The following is a 17873-nucleotide window of genomic DNA, read 5'->3' on the forward strand; positions in this document are numbered from 1 at the left end:
AAGATTTATACAAAGAAAACTATAAATTACTATTAAGAAAAATAAAAATTTCACAAGAAAATGGAAACATATCCCTTGTTTATAGATGGTGAGGTTTAATTATGTCAAAATGGCAATCATATCTAAGCACTATACAGATTAAATGTATTTTCTATAAAAATCCCCACTATGTTTTTTTAAATATGGATCATGGTCAGAGAGATATAAAGACCAGGTAAGACACTTGTTTGCATGTAGCGAGTCCTAGATTCAATCCCTGGCACCACATATGGTTCCCTGATCATTGCCAAGAATAATTCCTAAGCGCAGAGCCAGGAATAAACCCTAAAGAACAGATGAGCGTGGCATGAATGCCAATTTCCCCAAGAAAGCACAGGACAAATGTTGAAATTTATGTGAAGTAATAAAACCCCCTAAACAGCAAAGCAATCCTAGAAAAAAAATGAAAATGGGAGACTTCTCCTTTTCAACTATAGTATAGAACCATACTAATCAAGACTGTGGTAATCTAAAAATAAAAAGGAAAAACAGACTTGGAACAATCAATGGGATAAAATTGAGAGCCCAGAGACAGACCCTCAGGTATATGGTCAGCTAATCTTCAACAAAGGAGCAAAGAGTATAAAGAAAAAAGGGAGGAAGGAGTGTTTTAACAAATAGTATTGGGAAAACTAATCAGTCACAAGTAAAAAAAAAATCCCATTATAATACCATGCAGAAAACTCCTTTTCAAATGGATTAAAGACCTAAATTAAAGTCCATAAATTGTATTGAGCAAAACATAGGCATGACATTGAATCTAGAGGCATTTTCATTAATTCAATACCAATTTTGCCAAGCAAATGGAAGTGAAAATAAACAAATAGGACTACATAAAACTAGGAAACTTCTACATTGCAAAAAAAAAAAACAGAGCAATAAGAATGAAAAGTCCATCACTCATCTGACAAAGAGTACTAGTAGAATATTATAAGAACAAAACAACCAACCCCTTCTAAAGTGAGGGGGCTAGGGAAAGATGAGCAGAAACCTCCTCAAATAAGGCACAGAGGTAGTCAAAAATTATACAAAGAAAATGTCCCATATCACTGATCATAAGGGAAATATGAATCAAAAGAACAGTGAGATATCATCTCACATCAGTGAGAATGGTACACATCATGAACAACAAAACCTACCAGTGATGGCAGGGATGACTTTCATGCACTGCTGGGGGGAATGTTGCTTGGTTTAACCATTATTTGTAAAACAATATGGACACTTCTCAAAAAAACTGAAAATGGAGCTCCCATGTGACCCAATAATTGCACTACTGGCATCTACCTCAGCATCCAAAAACCCCAGGTAACTGGATAAAGAAACTAATATATATGCGTATATAATATACATTATATATGTGCATATGTATATATTATATATCATACATATACACACATACATATCATATATGTACATATCATATACCCACAATAGAATAACAGCTATAAGCAAAGGTAAAATTATGCAATTTGCTGCTACATGGCTGATTCTGGAGAGTATCAAGCTGAGTGAATGAAGTTAGTCAGAAAGTGAGGGACAGACACAGAGTGATCTCTTTTATAAAGAAACCTAGTAAGGGAATAAAAATTGGCCAAAATGAACAGTGTTTGAAAACTCTTCAGTAGAATTGAGCTTACCATGTTGGGGCTTACCAGAAGGGGATAGAGGCACATTGGAGAGGGGTTCACCCTGATGGAGTGTGTAGTGTTGAATATTGTATGTATAAAGCATATTGTTTGCCACCTTGTAAATCATGATGCCCAAAATTTTAAATTTTAAAAAATATTATATTACTCTATACAATAAAACAAAATGGAAGGGGGCCTCGCCAGCTATTTTTGGGGATCTACTCCTGGCGCTGAACCCAGCAGTACAGGCCCGATGCTAGGGACTCAGGTACATTGAGATATTAATGCTCAGAGCCCAGTGATGCCGGGGCTACCAGAGTCACACCCAGCAGTATCCACCTATGCATTATTGGGCATCAAGCTCAGGACCTCACACATGCAAGCATGCACTCTAGCTCTTTAAACTATCTACCTAGCCCCAATACAATACAAATTTTAACATGAGAATTCAGTTCAAATAACTTCATTTAATGTTTTGTTTGGGTCCCATACCGGATGGTACTCAGGGCCTATTGCCGGCTTCGTTCAGGGCCACTCCTGGCAATGCTCAGGGAGCCATAAGGGGTGCTGGGGATCAAATTAAATTTGCCTTTGTACTACTACTACTGTACTATCTCTCTAACACTGAGTTTCATTTTAAATTGTGATTTCCATCATAATTAACTATTCAGTTAGGTTTTTATATGGGTATACTGGATGATAATGTTATGAGTTTCCTCTTAATCTAAAGTAAACTCTACAAAAATAAAAAATGATAAGCTATGCAAAAAATTTTTCCTTTCCTATATTCAATATAGCATGTTCAGTGTTAAATTAGACCCTTCAGAAGATCAATTGAAAGTAAATATTAAAGACAGCAGCATGTTAGGAAATAGGTTACAAAATAATTTTTAGAAGTTATAATTTACCTTCAAGCTGCACCATCTCAAATTACTTTCTGCAATCCTATGTTTCCTTTACTCCCCTGATTAAATAATGTTCCTATGCTTTCATTCTCTATTTTCTTTTGGGGGGAGCTTGTCAAATGATCTCTATCTTGTCCTATGTAATTTAAGAGACTTTTATGTGGCTCTGAGAGACAATCACACAAGTCTGACTAGGAGAACAATTTACAAGGTTCAAAATGAAGGGTCATTATTAATACCGTCTCACCTGCAATGAATACATACGCTTTCTTGCTCATGCATGGCAGGATTTTAAATAGATCAACGAGGTAGGAGCCTTTAAACATGGCATTATGAACAGATAGCATTGGTTTTATAAGCTTAGTTTAATTTGCATTTTGAAAGGCAGTTTAGTGAAAATATAAAAATGTAAGAAAACACATCTTTGGGTGTGGGCTTGTCTATAACTTTCACATAAATATTTCTTTGGGTGAAAACCCAGTTTCAAGAAGTTGTAATTTTAATGTGCCCTTTGGTTAACATCTAGTAGTCATTCATAAACCTGAATGAGAATTCACACTATGAAGCCAAATGAGAATTAGAAGCAAAACAAGTGGGTTTTCTTAGTTGTGAAGAGAGGTTAATTTTTAAGTGTTTTTATTTTATCCAAAGTACTCCTTACTTGTGTTTAGCAATCATTGATACTAATGATGTTTATGTAGCTCAAAGAAAATAGCACTTTTAACTTTTTTCTTTTACCTTTTCTATGCCTCCTGCCTCTTTTGATTACAACAGGCAAATTAATTATTTCTTCTGATTAATCTCAGTTGTTGAATAATTCCTTTTAGGCAAAGTCCTACATGTTTCCACAAGATAATTTTTTTCATAAGTATGTGGTATAGGGCTTACAAAATAAGAAAACATTAGCTCTAAGATAGATACCTACAATATAAAAGTAAATGTTAATTTTAATTTAATTATCTGGGCTCTGGGCTTTATTATTCTAAACAGAGCTTGTAAATCTGAAGCTCCTCTCACTCAAAATCATCTTTTCCTTTCACAGTACCTTTAGCTTATCTACTAAACTTCTCTCAGTGAGCTTATCTATCTTTTTGATATTTATTTGTGTAAATATTCTATCATCCCTCATGCAGCAGGAGAACCCTGTGTTAATCACAATTCTTAATCACAAAATGAAGTCTCGAAATCTGCTTATAAATGGATGGACCTGGAGAGTATCATGCTGAGTGAAATGAGTCAGAAGGAGAGGGAGAGACATAGAATGACTGCACTCATTTGTGGGATATAAAAAAAATAGTAGGAGACTAATACATTGTTTTTATCTAAAAAGTACAAACAAGGACAGAAGGTCCATGGTTGGAAGCCTGCTTCGAGTACTGGGGGAGAAAGCAGTTGGGATAGAGAAGGGACCACTATGACAAAAATAGTTGGAAATTATCTCTCTATAGAAGAACTGAGTGCTGACAGTAGGTAAAGGAACAAACACAATAATCTCTCAGTATCTGTACTGCAGTCCATCATCATCATCATCATCATCATCATCATCATCACCATCATCATCATCCTGTTGATCCATCAAATTTCTCGAGCAGTCTCAGTAACATCTCCATTCATCTTAGCCCTGAGATTTTAGAAGCCTTTCTTTACTCGTCCTTTCCAATGATGCCATGTTGGAGGCTCTTTCAGGGTCAGAGGAATGAGATCCAGCATTGTTACTGGTTTTGGCATATGAATACGACAAGGGGAGTTTGTGAGGCTCTTCTATGGGGGCAGAAAACTCTCGGTAGCTTGCCAAGTTCTCCCAGAGGGAGAACTAGGCTATCAGATGTCCAGGAGCTTGGTTTTATAGTCTCTGGATGTTTGCCGTTGGTGGGATCACACATCCAGTGACTGCCCAGCTACTGGAAAATGGGGAGTCTGGGTGGAAGAGGCCTAATCCCGCTCTAAGCAGCCTTGGAGATCTCAGCTCCGGGTCACCTGGGTACCTCTGCCAGTTCCTACATGCGTAAGGCTCATCCGAACACGTGGAGAGAGCCCTTGAGCATGGCTGTGGCTGGGCTCAGGAGGTCTTTGGCTTCAGGTGCTCTGCTCAGGGTGGGGAGGGAAACTGAAAGCCACCCCCTCCGAGGGGCCCCAAGGAAGACAGCCAGGCATGGGGGCAAGAGACTCTCTGCAACCCACAATGCCCAAAAGGAGAAAGAAAGAAAGAACGAGAGAGAGAAAGAAAGAAAGAGCCTGCCATATAGATAGGCTGGAGGTGGTGGGGCATGGCAGGAGGGAAATTTGGGGACATTGGTGGGGGAAATTATATACCGGTGGAGGGATGGGTGTTTAAACATTGTTTGACCGTAACCAATCACAGACTTGGGACTGTGTGTCTCACAGTGATTCAATTTAAAACAGAAAGTAAGAAACCACCATAGCATTTGATGGATGAGTAATAACTGTTAAAATTTATTAAGTTTTTGCATATGCCAGTCACTGTTCTTATTTGGATCTTCAGAGGCTTTATATAATTTTAAACTATTTATGTGATAAGGAAATTAAAGTCTAGAGTGGTAAGACAATTGCCCAAGATCACACTCCTCATAAACAGTAGATCCAAGAGTAAAATTCATTCTGAAATTATGCTCTGAATGAAGATACCATTTCTCAATAACTCAATAATCAATGTATCATGACTCAATAATAAATTTGTAGAAGAATGAATAAATTATAATACAGAGAGGTAGAAAAAGTTGTAAGGAAGTGATATTTGGACAAACTGGAAGAGGAAGGAAAATGAAGAGAGACACAAATCTAGGTAAAGGAAGCAATTTGGATAAAATTAACACAGAACAGTAATGTTTACTGGAGATAATAGGCACTCAGTAAATTCTAATGGGATAGCACAGTGAGTACATTTGATTTGCATGCAGCTGACACAGATTTAATTCCTGGTACCCCAAGGGATTCCCCAGCCCTTGCCAGGAATGATCCTTGGGCACAGAGCCAGGAGTAAGCCCTGAGCATAGCTAGGTGTGTCCCCCAGAAAACAAACAAAAGAATATTTTAATGAATATCTCAGTCACCAACGAGTTAAAAAAGTTCTTGCACCTGTGAGTTTTTTCTAACACTCTCTGTAATCTGTTTTCTTTCAGTGCCACCGTGGGCCTTAATTGCCATAGCCATAGTCGCAGTCCTTTTAGTCCTGACCTGCTGCTTTTGTATCTGTAAGAAATGCTTGTTCAAAAAGAAAAACAAGAAGAAGGGAAAGGAAAAGGGAGGGAAGAATGCCATTAATATGAAAGATGTGAAAGACTTAGGGAAGACCATGAAAGATCAGGTAATGTTTTTGTTCAATATTTCTTCATTTTTCATGGAAAATTAATAAGTGGCTGATTATCTAATACACATCACTGTTATAAAGTTGTTTTGCAATCCTTTCAGTCATTACTTACTACCCCAACATGCCATGGAAATATTTGGCAGGGTTTTTCGGTCTTGTAAACATATTAACCAGAAAAGGACGTCCATGTCCACCAAAGACATCTTATGCATCCACCATGTTGGAGTGATGAAAGAATACATCTTATCTCTATTTAGCCAGGTTTAATTGTGTTGAAAGTTTAAGTAAGAGAATAATGAGTAAATTGCTAAAAATATTCAGATGTGGTTCTCCTATATCCTAAAAGTTAAATGCACTAAATAATGTGAAATTATAACCATTGCATTTCTTTCTAGAATGAGAAATTTCTAATTTTCTTTGTGGAATTTATTCTATATGGTGAAAGGTTATAATTTATAGCTTAATGGTGGTATTTGTTACCCATATGGCCTGGATAAATGACCAAGATGTCATAAATAGTAAATAGAAAGAATAGAAGGCTAATTTTTCATTGCTCTATTCTTTTGAAATGAAAAGGAAGAGAAAATGAGTCAAATAAAAAATACTAAGATGTCAGTGAAATTTTTAGTAAACTATTATTTTAATGTAACATTTAGTGCTTCAACCATTCAAAAAGATGTTGTTAACCATTTTAAGTAAGTTGTTTTGTCTATGCACTTTGTTATGGGTATTATTTTACTTTATGAATAATTAAACATACTTTGTAAAATACAATTTTGACAAGTGAAAATATACCCTATCATTATCCAATTATATAATAGTAGCTTAAGCAGTTTTTTAAGGAAATAAAGTAACTGTTAATGAATTTTATAATTTTTCTTCAGAGGTAGAAGAAGCAAAATATAATATGAACATTTTAAGACATATGGTAATCATAAGGTACCTCCAATTCAAACCTACATAAACAAGTAAATTTTATTAAATAATTATATTTTAATATTTTAAATATAATAATGATGTATACATAGGGAAGATAATATAGTTTATATCTCTCATTTAAGAGAAAATCAAATGTGAGAGGCATTTTCAATAGGATTTCTTACAATATAATAGGTTCTAGTGCAATGCATAAGTTTTTACCATATCAAACTATGTGAGAAATTTACAGAAATGCAAATATCAGTGTTTGTGGCTACCTTTATCTTAGGAAAAAAATTATAATCAAGAAATAATTTTAAACTCCTCTGAAATTACAACAAAATATAACTATACATAATGTATTTAAATAGCATAAAATATATGCATAAGATCTGATTTATTTTAATGTCTTAAATTTGAAGACACTGCAAATATAGAAGAAAATATCAACTCTTAAAGTCATAGGAATGGAAAGGTCATTTCTCCACAGTTTTCAATAACCTGTGTGGATATTTTAATTTTTATTTCTTCCTTCTATGTCCTCCTTATCTGTGTTGTATCTCATGACTGTTCTGGACTGTCCCTGGCGGTAGGTTTCCTCTGCTACTTAGACACCCCTAGTCAACGCTCGGCATATTTAGTGGCCTGGCAGCTGGGGTGCCACAGCCCAGGGTAGACCATTCTGACACACATCAAGAGGCTGAACTAAATTGATTTCTTTCCCAGAGGAAGGTTTCTCATTTTACCCACGGAACAGAACAGTATTAGAAACAGAGCAATATTAGAAAGCTCAACCTTGGAATTGAGGACCACAGGAAGATAACTCAGTCTTCTGAGTTACCTTTCTTGGTATGCCCTACCACACCAAAATCTGAAAATGTTCACTTACAATCACTAAACGCTCCTTCCAATAGTTGCCAACGAAACAATCACAGTTGGAATGTCAAAGCAAGCCAGAAGCATGTGCATTAAATCTCTGAAATTTGAAACAAGGTCTGATGTTCCCAGCACAGATTTTGTTTTTTCTACACAACCTACCAAACTCTCCCAACTGCTAGGTTTACAAGCTTTTTCTTCCACATTTTTTTCTAGGGTGGCAGGTGGGCTGGGTTATCACTCTAGAGATATTATAGTAGCTAGTGATTTAATAGGTCTGAATTTAATGTGATGGTACAGAAAAAATGTCTTGCTTAAGTTCAGCCTTTGGGAGAAGAATAGACTTAATCACTTCAGTGATGAACAGTGGCACTGAGAAATTATCAAAAATTTAGCCCTATTTCATGCAGAATAATTGCAGAGATGGTCCTGCACCTTTTATTAGGGCAAAAACCACTCTGGGAGAAGAAGATTTAATATCTCAGCTCTTTCAAATTGCATTGAGCTGAAACATGATATGTAAATTGTCAGTACTGAAAGAGACTTTTGAAAAAGTATTTTAATAGATTTTTTTATTACTCTGAGAGTCATGTGCTGATGTTTTAGGCAGAAATGTGCATTTACTGGATACTGTTAAAAAAAATAGAATCTTACAGGGAGGCAAATGTCCAAAACTATAATTTTCTGAGCACATTTTTCTGTGACAGCATTGAAGACTTATATAGCACTAAGGTTTGGAGGTTGGAAAGAGTAGTGAAACTTCACTGCCTACAGTCCTCTAGTTAATTGCAGCCCTTTTTCACTACTGAACTACCATCTTCCCTTTAACAACCTCCCCCCAAATTAAAGGATTAATAAAAAATTTTAATAATTAAGTTATTTCTTGCCTTTGACTTTCAGTAAATCAACATTTTACAATTCAGAGAAATAACACATGTAAATTAAACTTTCCAAAGTAAATGGTGTGTGGATGACCAGATTTGAAAAGGTTCTACACAGCTGCTAAAATGCTAATTATCAATTTTCCAAATTCACTGTCACTGTCATCCCGTTGACATTGATTTGTTCAAGCAGGCCCCAGTAACGTCTCTCACTGTGAGACTTATTGTTACTGTTTTTGGCATATCCAATATGCCACGAGTAGCTTGCCAGGCTCTGCCATGCAGGCGAGATACTCTTGGTAGCTTGCCGGGCTCTCCGAGAGGGGCAGAGGAATCAAACACAGGTCGGCCGAATGAAAGGTGAACACCCTATCACTGTGAAAAAATATGTTTCTGAAATTTTTCAAGAAACACCAATTGGGAGACATCTCTGAACATAGCTCTGCTCTGACCTTCCACCCTAGTGAGTTTCCTCAACATGCTACTGGCCCATCTCAGGTTTTCAGGACTAGATTCACTTTGCTGAACAGGCGAAACCAGAAATCATTATCAATGCAGAAGCAGGGAGGACCTCACTGTAAATGGCACAGTAAACAAAAATTCTTGTTCCAACAGAGAAAAAATAATGACTCTATCTGGGACGTGGAAAAAAGAGGGTTGTCAAGGTAGTTTGACTATACTGCCACTCAGAAATCTGGTTTTGTTTCTCACATTTGAGATCTGCCAGAATTCCCAGATTTAATTTGATTGGTGCAATATTTAAGATTTCTATGCTTTGGGGTTAAGGTGTTTGTTTTGTAACTTGTGGATCCCTGCCAACTCAACTCTCCCATATCATATTTGATTCCCCAAGCCTCACCAGGTGCCATTTCTTAGTACAGAGCAAAGAATAATTCCTGAGCATCACTGGGCATGGTCCAACCACCCTCACCCTAAAGAAAAAAAAAGGATTTATGTACTTTGTCAGAGAGATAAAGATTTGAATATATATATGGATGTTAGATTTATGTATGTATATATTTCTGTGAGAGTTGTATAGTTACATACATAAGACACACAAGAGCAGTCATGAATATGCTATCATTTTGCTACATATAAAAGTATTAGTACTTGATTTGTATGAAATTGTACAGTTACATACATAAGACACATAAGAATTTTCATGAGTATATTATAATTTTGCTATATATAAAAGTATTAGAAAGGCTTAGACCAGAAAAACACAAGGGAGTCTCAACAAATTGAGGCGTCAAACCACAAATACAAATACAAGCTTTCAGGTTTTACTTTTGAACCTCCCCAGTAGTATTAAAGAAGGGCCCAATCCCAATACTCTGACCAGCAATACTTCACCACACACACACACACACACACACACACACACACACACACACACACACACACACACACACACAAACTCCAGGCTTCTACATGCAAAGCTTGTGCCCCAGACCTTCAAGCTTTCTTTTGGAACCTTAAATATAAATGTTTTTCAAAAATTTTTACATCACTAGTCATCAGGTAACTTTTTATAATTTTAAATATATAATAATAATTATGAATAGGCTTTAATTTTCTTTTGTTTTAGAACCATGCTCAGTGATTTTCAGAGCTCACTCCTTGCTCTGTGCTCAGGGATTACTCCTGACAAGGCAAGGCTTAGGGGACTGTATGGGGTGCTAGGGATCTTACCAAAGTCAACCTTATAGAAGGCAAGCCCCCTGGTATTATTTCTCCAGCCCCTATGAAGCAATAAGAACAGACATCCCTGGCAACCACGTTTCTAATATGTATAGCCTTTGATTATTCTAGCAAAATGTCTAAAATTATTAGGAAAGCACATTTTTTAAGAAAAGGAGCATTTTAACTTATTTTATGAAAAAAAGAGCTTTCTAGTATTTCAATTATACTGCACTTAACTTTCAGATTATAAAAAATATTCAACTGCTCTGAAATTAGTTTTGAAGTTTCAGTACCATGAGTTTTGTTTGTTAATGCAAAATAGTTTTTATACAAATTTCAATTTTTGACAAGATTACAAATCTAACTCCTTTTATCTCTTTATATCAAATAGAACCATGAATCAATTTAATTCAGCCTAGCTTTCTGTGGAGCTGTTATGAAAATGAAATGGTAAAATTTAACTGAAGTGGGGTAAATTTTTCTCTAAACATGCATTTGCTGGTGGCATGTTTTTCCTCTTTTTCCATAACCATTATAAATGTATATATGAAACATAATTTTCTAAAAATCACTTTGAAGCTATATTTTTAATAGGAAACAAGGAAAGAGAAGGCCATGTATTCCACATCAATTCTTCCACTGCATGTAATGCTGATATTTTTATATGATGCTTAGCATCTTTTTAAACTACATGAATGTGAAACCTGGCCTGGTTAATAGCATGTTTATCAGATCTTTGGAAAAAAAAACTTATCGTATCCAAATATAAGACCAAGTTTCTATTCTTTTTGCAAAAATTTTACATTTTTTGCTTGCAATATTCTGAGGGGCTTCTTCCATTGCTTCCATGTTGCTTGCTGACTGGGGAAAAAATTCCGTGCACAAATGGAATTTAAAAAAATATGTGAACAGCAAATGTGAATGTGTGTCAGACAAAAAGATTTTCAGCATTTTAGTGCTTGCTTCTAATAGCTTGGAAGTATAACTACAGACCCAGTTTAATAGGAATTTACATGAAAATTCAGTTGAATTCACATATGATCCATTTCCCTACTTATAGGCCCTTAAGGACGATGATGCTGAAACTGGATTGACTGAAGGGGAAGAAAAAGAAGAACCCAAAGAAGAGGAGAAATTGGGAAAACTTCAATATTCACTAGACTATGATTTCCAGAATAACCAGGTCTGAAGGGGTAGAAATTACGTTTTCTGAAATTACCTAGTAAAAATTGAAGCAAGATACATCTTAAAACATTTCGTTTGCTCAAAGGGGAAAATGCAATTATCAGAGCTATTGATGAAATAATTTCCAAGTACAGGCAGTCCCCTACTTGTTAATTTAACTTTTGGTAATTAGAATTCACAGTATTCAACTTATTACATCTACTTATGGCACTAACAGCTAGAGGGTGGAATACAAATGAACTTGAAGCATTCAGCCTGATTCCGAGAGTTCCCGGCAATGGTCTCCCCCTTCACAGTGTGAGCCGAAACAGTGTTCCTCAGCTCTCCTGAGTGTAGGTCCAAACCAGGTGAAGTCAACTTTGCATTAGGGCAAGATTCAAGTCACAGTTTTGGAACAAAATGGTTTGGTAAGGAATCAAAGATTAAAATGTGACTGTAGTCCCTGAATTTCAAAGTTAGGAAGGCCTTGTATAATATTATTATACAAGATGAATAGTACTAACAAGCAATCCCACAAAAGTAAAAAGAACAGCAGTTTGATTTCTGATGCCTATGAGTACTGGCTCAAAAGTGACAACAAATGAGACATTCCTGCTTCGATTTTTCAAAAAGTCATGCAATGCCAATTAAATAATGTTGGTAACTGTCTTTTCTCTATGACCTCGTTGAGAAGGACCCCAAAGATCTGTTTTTTTAAAATCTCACTTCGAAAATAAGCCTACTAAAATCCATAACATTGATTATGTCCCTTTACTATCTGAACTGTTTCATTAAAAAACTAGAAAAGAATTAGTGAAATCAACTGACTTAGAGATCATTCTCTTAAAAACCATTAGGACAAGCCCTTCTCCAATGAGACCAGTTTTAAATCTCTGGTTTCTGTAATTTTTTCATGTTTTTACTGAGTGAAAACTGATAAACGTAAAGTAAATACAGTTACTACTAAGGTAGTATGTATTTGGTCTTTTCAGTTTGAAGAGAAATAAAAGTAAATAAGATCTCATGCTCAGTTTTGACAATTGGTGTCCCAAGTGGGTAATACTGCTAGATATCTAAGCAGTTGGACACATTCTGTGATTAGGAATTAGCAGTTTAAATCATATATTTTACTTTCAGAACCTCCCAATGAGATCCTGGTAGAGGATAGGTTAATATACTGTAACACATTAAAAATAAATTTAAAATATCAGATGGGAGATGTATAGGACCACTGATTGTTACACTTTAAAATATTTAAGCAAAAGTTATTAAATCAGCCTTACTATAGTCCTTGCTGTTATTAATAATTTATTCTAGAAAGTTGCTTCTTATTTTGTAGGTATTGGTGTCTAGGTATGGATTTAGCAGAATTATAGGTATATTTATAGTTCATTAAATAGAACTCATTTTACTAATAGATAATCATTGCTATCTTCCTTGAAAATTTAATCATCAGAATTTTATTTTGGAGTAAAATTTCCTATGAGTTATATATTCTAGACAAGCTCCAGGGCAACTTATGTAACATGCAGTCTTAACTTAAGTCTGCTTTTCAGAAAATAATTTACCTTCTTATCTGTACCCAAAATTTTCTACTCAGTTATTCTACTTCCAAATTTTCTAGCAGATATCTAGTGACTTCGAAACTTGATTAGTGTTAATTTTGAAAATAGTGTTAATTTTGAAACTTAGAAGTTGATGTCGAATATAACTTTTATAAAGTGGCATTTTCAATTAAAAATAACACTGAATTTATAATCAAACAAGACTATTGTTTTATTTCAATCAAAAAAAAAATTGAAGGATATTTGCTCCCATAGAATTTAGACTCTTCTACCTGATAAGATTCTTTTATAATATCATGCATTGATTTTTCTGAATGTCTGTGGTTAATCTGATTTATAAAATCATTCCTATGAGTCATGGTAGATAAAGCTTGAGAAATTTCAAATATCAGTCTATAATCAAATATACACTGTTGTTAACCAAAGCTGAAACCCTGAAACCTCACTAAGAAACTAATATGATGGAGAACAATGAAATACTTATCTTTCAGGCAGAAGATCAGGCTGGAGTTGGGAAAAATTGGGAAAAGTAACTCCACTCATTATGAACAAAGTTTTCAAGTCTTTAAAATATAAATAATCTAGTTCAAAAGACTTTGGGGTAAATTTCTAATTATTTCCTTGTCTACCCCCCAAAAATTCATTGAAAGACCATTGAAAGAGGTAGAGAGAGAAAAACATAGAATTCTGCTTATTCACATGCAATCAAAAGTAAATATCAAATACCATTTTGGCAGATAGGAAAATCTTTATTAATCATATTATAAATTTGATGTCTATTTTAGATATGCTTTATGAGAGTTCAGCACTCTATTACTGTTGTACAGTGATGTAATAAAATATTAAAGCACTAAAATGGTGACAATGTAATCAGTCAGGGTAAGAATCAAGGTTAAGTATTGAGCAAACTCACCAAAAAGTACTTACGAATATGATGTTACTTTTACAGAAAATAGCTATAACTTTTAGGAGGTGATTTATTTTTCTACTTTATAGGCAAAATTTTTCAAACTCAAATTTCCAGGCTCATATGAAAAACTCAGGTATGACTAAATTTGCTAAAATATATATAATACTGCATAATAGTTCAACATGTGGATTTACAAATTCTTGTTTTCCATATGTATCTAATACAGTCTGTGGGCATTGATGCCTGGTGGGCCAGCATCTAGGACAGTTCACTGATACCTTTTGTTTTCTTTACAAAAAATAATAATGCTTGTCCATACTTACATTCATAATAGAAATGCATCACTGAACAACAGACATGAAGAAATGTAGAGATTTCTGCTGTATCTGAAAAAAATTAGCTACTTTGCATTAAAAATGTTACCCGTGATCCCCCCTTTATATAATGTTGATCCTATGTTTCTTTGACTTCATGTTCTGTATTTGAGCACAGATTTAACAAGTAAATTGTAAAATCATAACAGTAAAATCTGTAAAATTGTGAGAGCTGTAAATTGAAACAAAACGTTGCCAGCACACAGGTAGTCAACTAGTCAAATAAGATTGCTTCAAGTTTCTATCTCAAACTGCTATCCAATTTCTAAGACATTTTTATTTCGTTCCTCTAAAGTTCAGGAAAAAAATTTCTACTTTATAATTATAGACTTGTGATTGTTTAACAATTTATTTCCACTTATAAATCATACCCTGGAAAGAAAAAATAATGCACAAGGGCTTTTAGCAACTGGAAAGTTATTTGATTGCAACCCTTTTGCAAATATGAATTTCATATTTAACTGTAATCAGCAACCTTTTAAAAGCCTCTTTTGTGCGTAAAAACCAGGCTTCCTAGAGCCTGCATCTGTCATAATTGGGTTTCTGGAATCTATATAGCTTGCTTCATTTGCTTGTGATCAGATTCATTTTTTCAAAAATGAAAGCCTATTAAAAGGGAAAGAGAAAGAGGGAGAAATCATAAAATGCAGCATTGTGAACAAAGTCCTCTTTTCCCAAATGCCCACCAATGTTTCTATTTGTTCTGTTCATTTTAGCTGCTGGTAGGGATCATCCAGGCTGCCGAGCTGCCTGCCTTGGATATGGGCGGCACATCTGATCCCTATGTGAAGGTATTTCTGCTGCCTGATAAGAAGAAGAAATTTGAGACAAAAGTCCACCGAAAGACCCTTAATCCTGTCTTCAATGAGCAATTTACTTTCAAGGTAATGTATTTTAATACTAACCTCTATCTCTCATTTGAAATAAGACCCAGCCCATTTTAGAACATCTACAGCCGTGCATATCACCACATGCTCTGCATCTCTCATTCGATCTTACTTATTTACCTTTATTAGTCTGTCCATTGAGGATTTACATTCCCTATGGATTGAGGCAAAGAATGACTCAGCTTTGCCATTTCAGAATGGAACAGAGACTAGAGTAAGTCTAGGTTGTCATCTTCACATCTATGACAGGACATCAGTGTCAAGTGTGCAAGTAAGCTTGACTAACTTCCCTCTCTGAAATAGCCTTCTTGAATATCAGACTGGAGAGATTGTACAGGGAGTAAGGCCTTGTATGCAGCTGAATGGTTTGACCTCAGCACCATGATCCCCTGAACACAACCAGGAGTTGTGTCATTCCTGAGCACTGTGGGTGTGCCCCCCAACCCCCCAAAAAAGTTCCTGAAAATAGATAAACCTTTTCAAAATCACAGAACAAAATGCTGTGCTAGTACAAATAGATATGACTACCATCATTCCAAAGTCCAGTTTTTACCAGGATTCTCTGAGCCTTCCTTCTAAAACTATTCTTCTTCATCTTTAAGTAAAAGACTGTGATTGTAATATTTTTCTACATTTATAGATTTATCACTCTCAGTTCTTTCCCAATGTTCTTCATCTTGAGACACCTCAACTGACAAATAATAACAGAGGCATTCTGGCCATAGAGTCACTATCACTGTCATCCCATTGCTCATCGATTTGTTCAAGCAGGCACCAGTAACGTCTCTCATTGAGAGACTTATTGTTACTGATTTTGGCATATCCAATACCTCAGGGGTAGCTTGCCAGGCTCTGCCGTTCGGGCTCCATACTCTGAGTAGCTTTACAGACACTGCAGGATTCAGGTACTTCTGCACACACATTCTGAGGTGCTGAAAGTATGCATAGAAAGAATTATCTGGCTGATACATTTAATATGTGAGCTTCATTTTGTTTCATTGGGGTCCACAGCCCAGCAGTGCTCAGGGATTCCTCCTGGCTCTGCACCCAGGAATCATTACTAGCAGTGTTCAGGGGACCGTATGGGATGCTGGGGATTGAACCCAGTTTGGCCACATGCAAGGCAAACACCCCACCTGCTGTATTATCTCTCCAGCCACAGTACGTGAACTTCTTAATACTTAATTCAAAATGATACGCTTGTAAAAATGTTAAATGTTTGTGTGCATATGTCGAAATGAAGACTCAAAACCGTGGGTTCCTCAGCCAGTCTTAACACTTGCTGCAAAATTGATGATCAAACTGAGGGTGTGAGTCATTTCCTCAAACACAGTTTCCAATTTTGTTAAGGAACATTCTATTCACTCTGAATTGGTTTGTTTTGTTTGTTAGTTTGTTTGGAAACTAGCTACTCCCAGAGCTGACTCTATGCTAAAGAATCAATCCTGGGGGCTGGAGCCATAGCATAGCAGGTAGGGCTTTTGCCTTGCACACGGCCAACCCTGGTCCGATTCCCAGCATTCCATATGGTCCCCTGACCACCGCCAGGGGTAATTCCTGAGTGCATAGCCAGGAATGGCCCCTGTGCATCGCTGGGTATGACCCAAAAAAGCAAAAAATAAAAAAATAAAAATAAAGATAAAAAATAAAAAAAGAATCAATCCTGGCAGGGCTGGGGGAACTATGTGGATCCAACTCAGGTCTGATGTGCTTGATCTGAGTGTAGCCCAAAACATAAAATAAAAAGAGATTCTAAATGACAATCATGATAATTTTATTTGACTTTGTAGTGATCTTAATTTATATCTTTAACTACAATTAAATTCACGAATTCTTTAGTTACTTGAAATAATATTTCAGTGTCTTTGTTCTGAATTATATCTGTCATTTCTTTTTTAAGCATATAACTAGTTATATTATTAGTAAATTTTGTGACTTGAAGACTTTAACATTGGGAAAGAACTGAGAGTAAGAAAAAATCTAGAAATGTAGAAAAATATTATAATCACATTTTTTTAGTTGAAAAGTGAAGAGGAATGGTTTTAGAAGGCTCAGAAAATCCTGGTAAAAACTGGATTTTGGAATGATGATAGTATATATCATTTACAATTATTGGAACTTTGAAAATGCCTGTAAACTTTTAAGTACCCTTTTATTTCAAGTTTTATCATGTGTAAATCAATAAAATGTATATTTTGATACAGTTAAGAACCATGCTGAAATTTCTGGGAACTGTATACTTTCTCCAGTAGACATTATTGATTATGAATTTTAAAATTCCAATAGGCATATGATATAGAAATGGAAATATATTCAAAATTAAGGAGAGTTACCTTTGAGTTCAGATCTCTTTTACATGAATTATACAAGCAGCACAGTAAGTGCTACATGTTTCTTCTAAAGCCAACCTTCACCTAGTCATTTAAACAAAAATATTAAGTGTCTATTATGTGATAACATGAGCTAAATGTTTTATGTAACATTCAGTCTCCCAAAAACCCTGTGAAGAAGGCACTATTTTTATCATTTTGTGATATTGAAGAAGTTGAGCTTATTCACTTGCTTCTGGCCCTTCAGCTGGCAAGAAGGAACAGTCAAACCCAGGGCTTTTCTGACCTGAAATTCAGTTTTTGATTCCTACTTTTATCAGTACGGTTACCCCAAAATCTAGAGTGGTGTAGCACCTTTGGAATTTTATTAATTAAAATTTATGAT

At 35.3% G+C, this 17873-nt stretch overlaps 1 protein-coding gene across 6 annotated transcripts in view; it reads left to right on the top strand.

Moving 5' to 3' along the window:
• SYT1 (synaptotagmin 1) overlaps positions 1–17873 on the top strand; it is a 574730-nt gene that overhangs the window by 383127 nt on the left and 173730 nt on the right. For 5 of the 6 annotated variants that reach the window (XM_004602693.2, XM_055118229.1, XM_055118226.1 and 2 more), the window contains 3 exons: positions 5713–5897; positions 11319–11441; positions 14988–15155. In XM_004602693.2, coding sequence (XP_004602750.1) covers positions 5713–5897; positions 11319–11441; positions 14988–15155 — 476 coding nt within the window. The remainder of the gene's footprint in view (positions 1–5712; positions 5898–11318; positions 11442–14987; positions 15156–17873) is intronic. The other variant, XM_004602694.2, reaches the window with a different exon arrangement.

This window comes from Sorex araneus, chromosome 10, assembly GCF_027595985.1.
Source record: "Sorex araneus isolate mSorAra2 chromosome 10, mSorAra2.pri, whole genome shotgun sequence".
Lineage (NCBI taxonomy): Eukaryota > Metazoa > Chordata > Mammalia > Eulipotyphla > Soricidae > Sorex > Sorex araneus.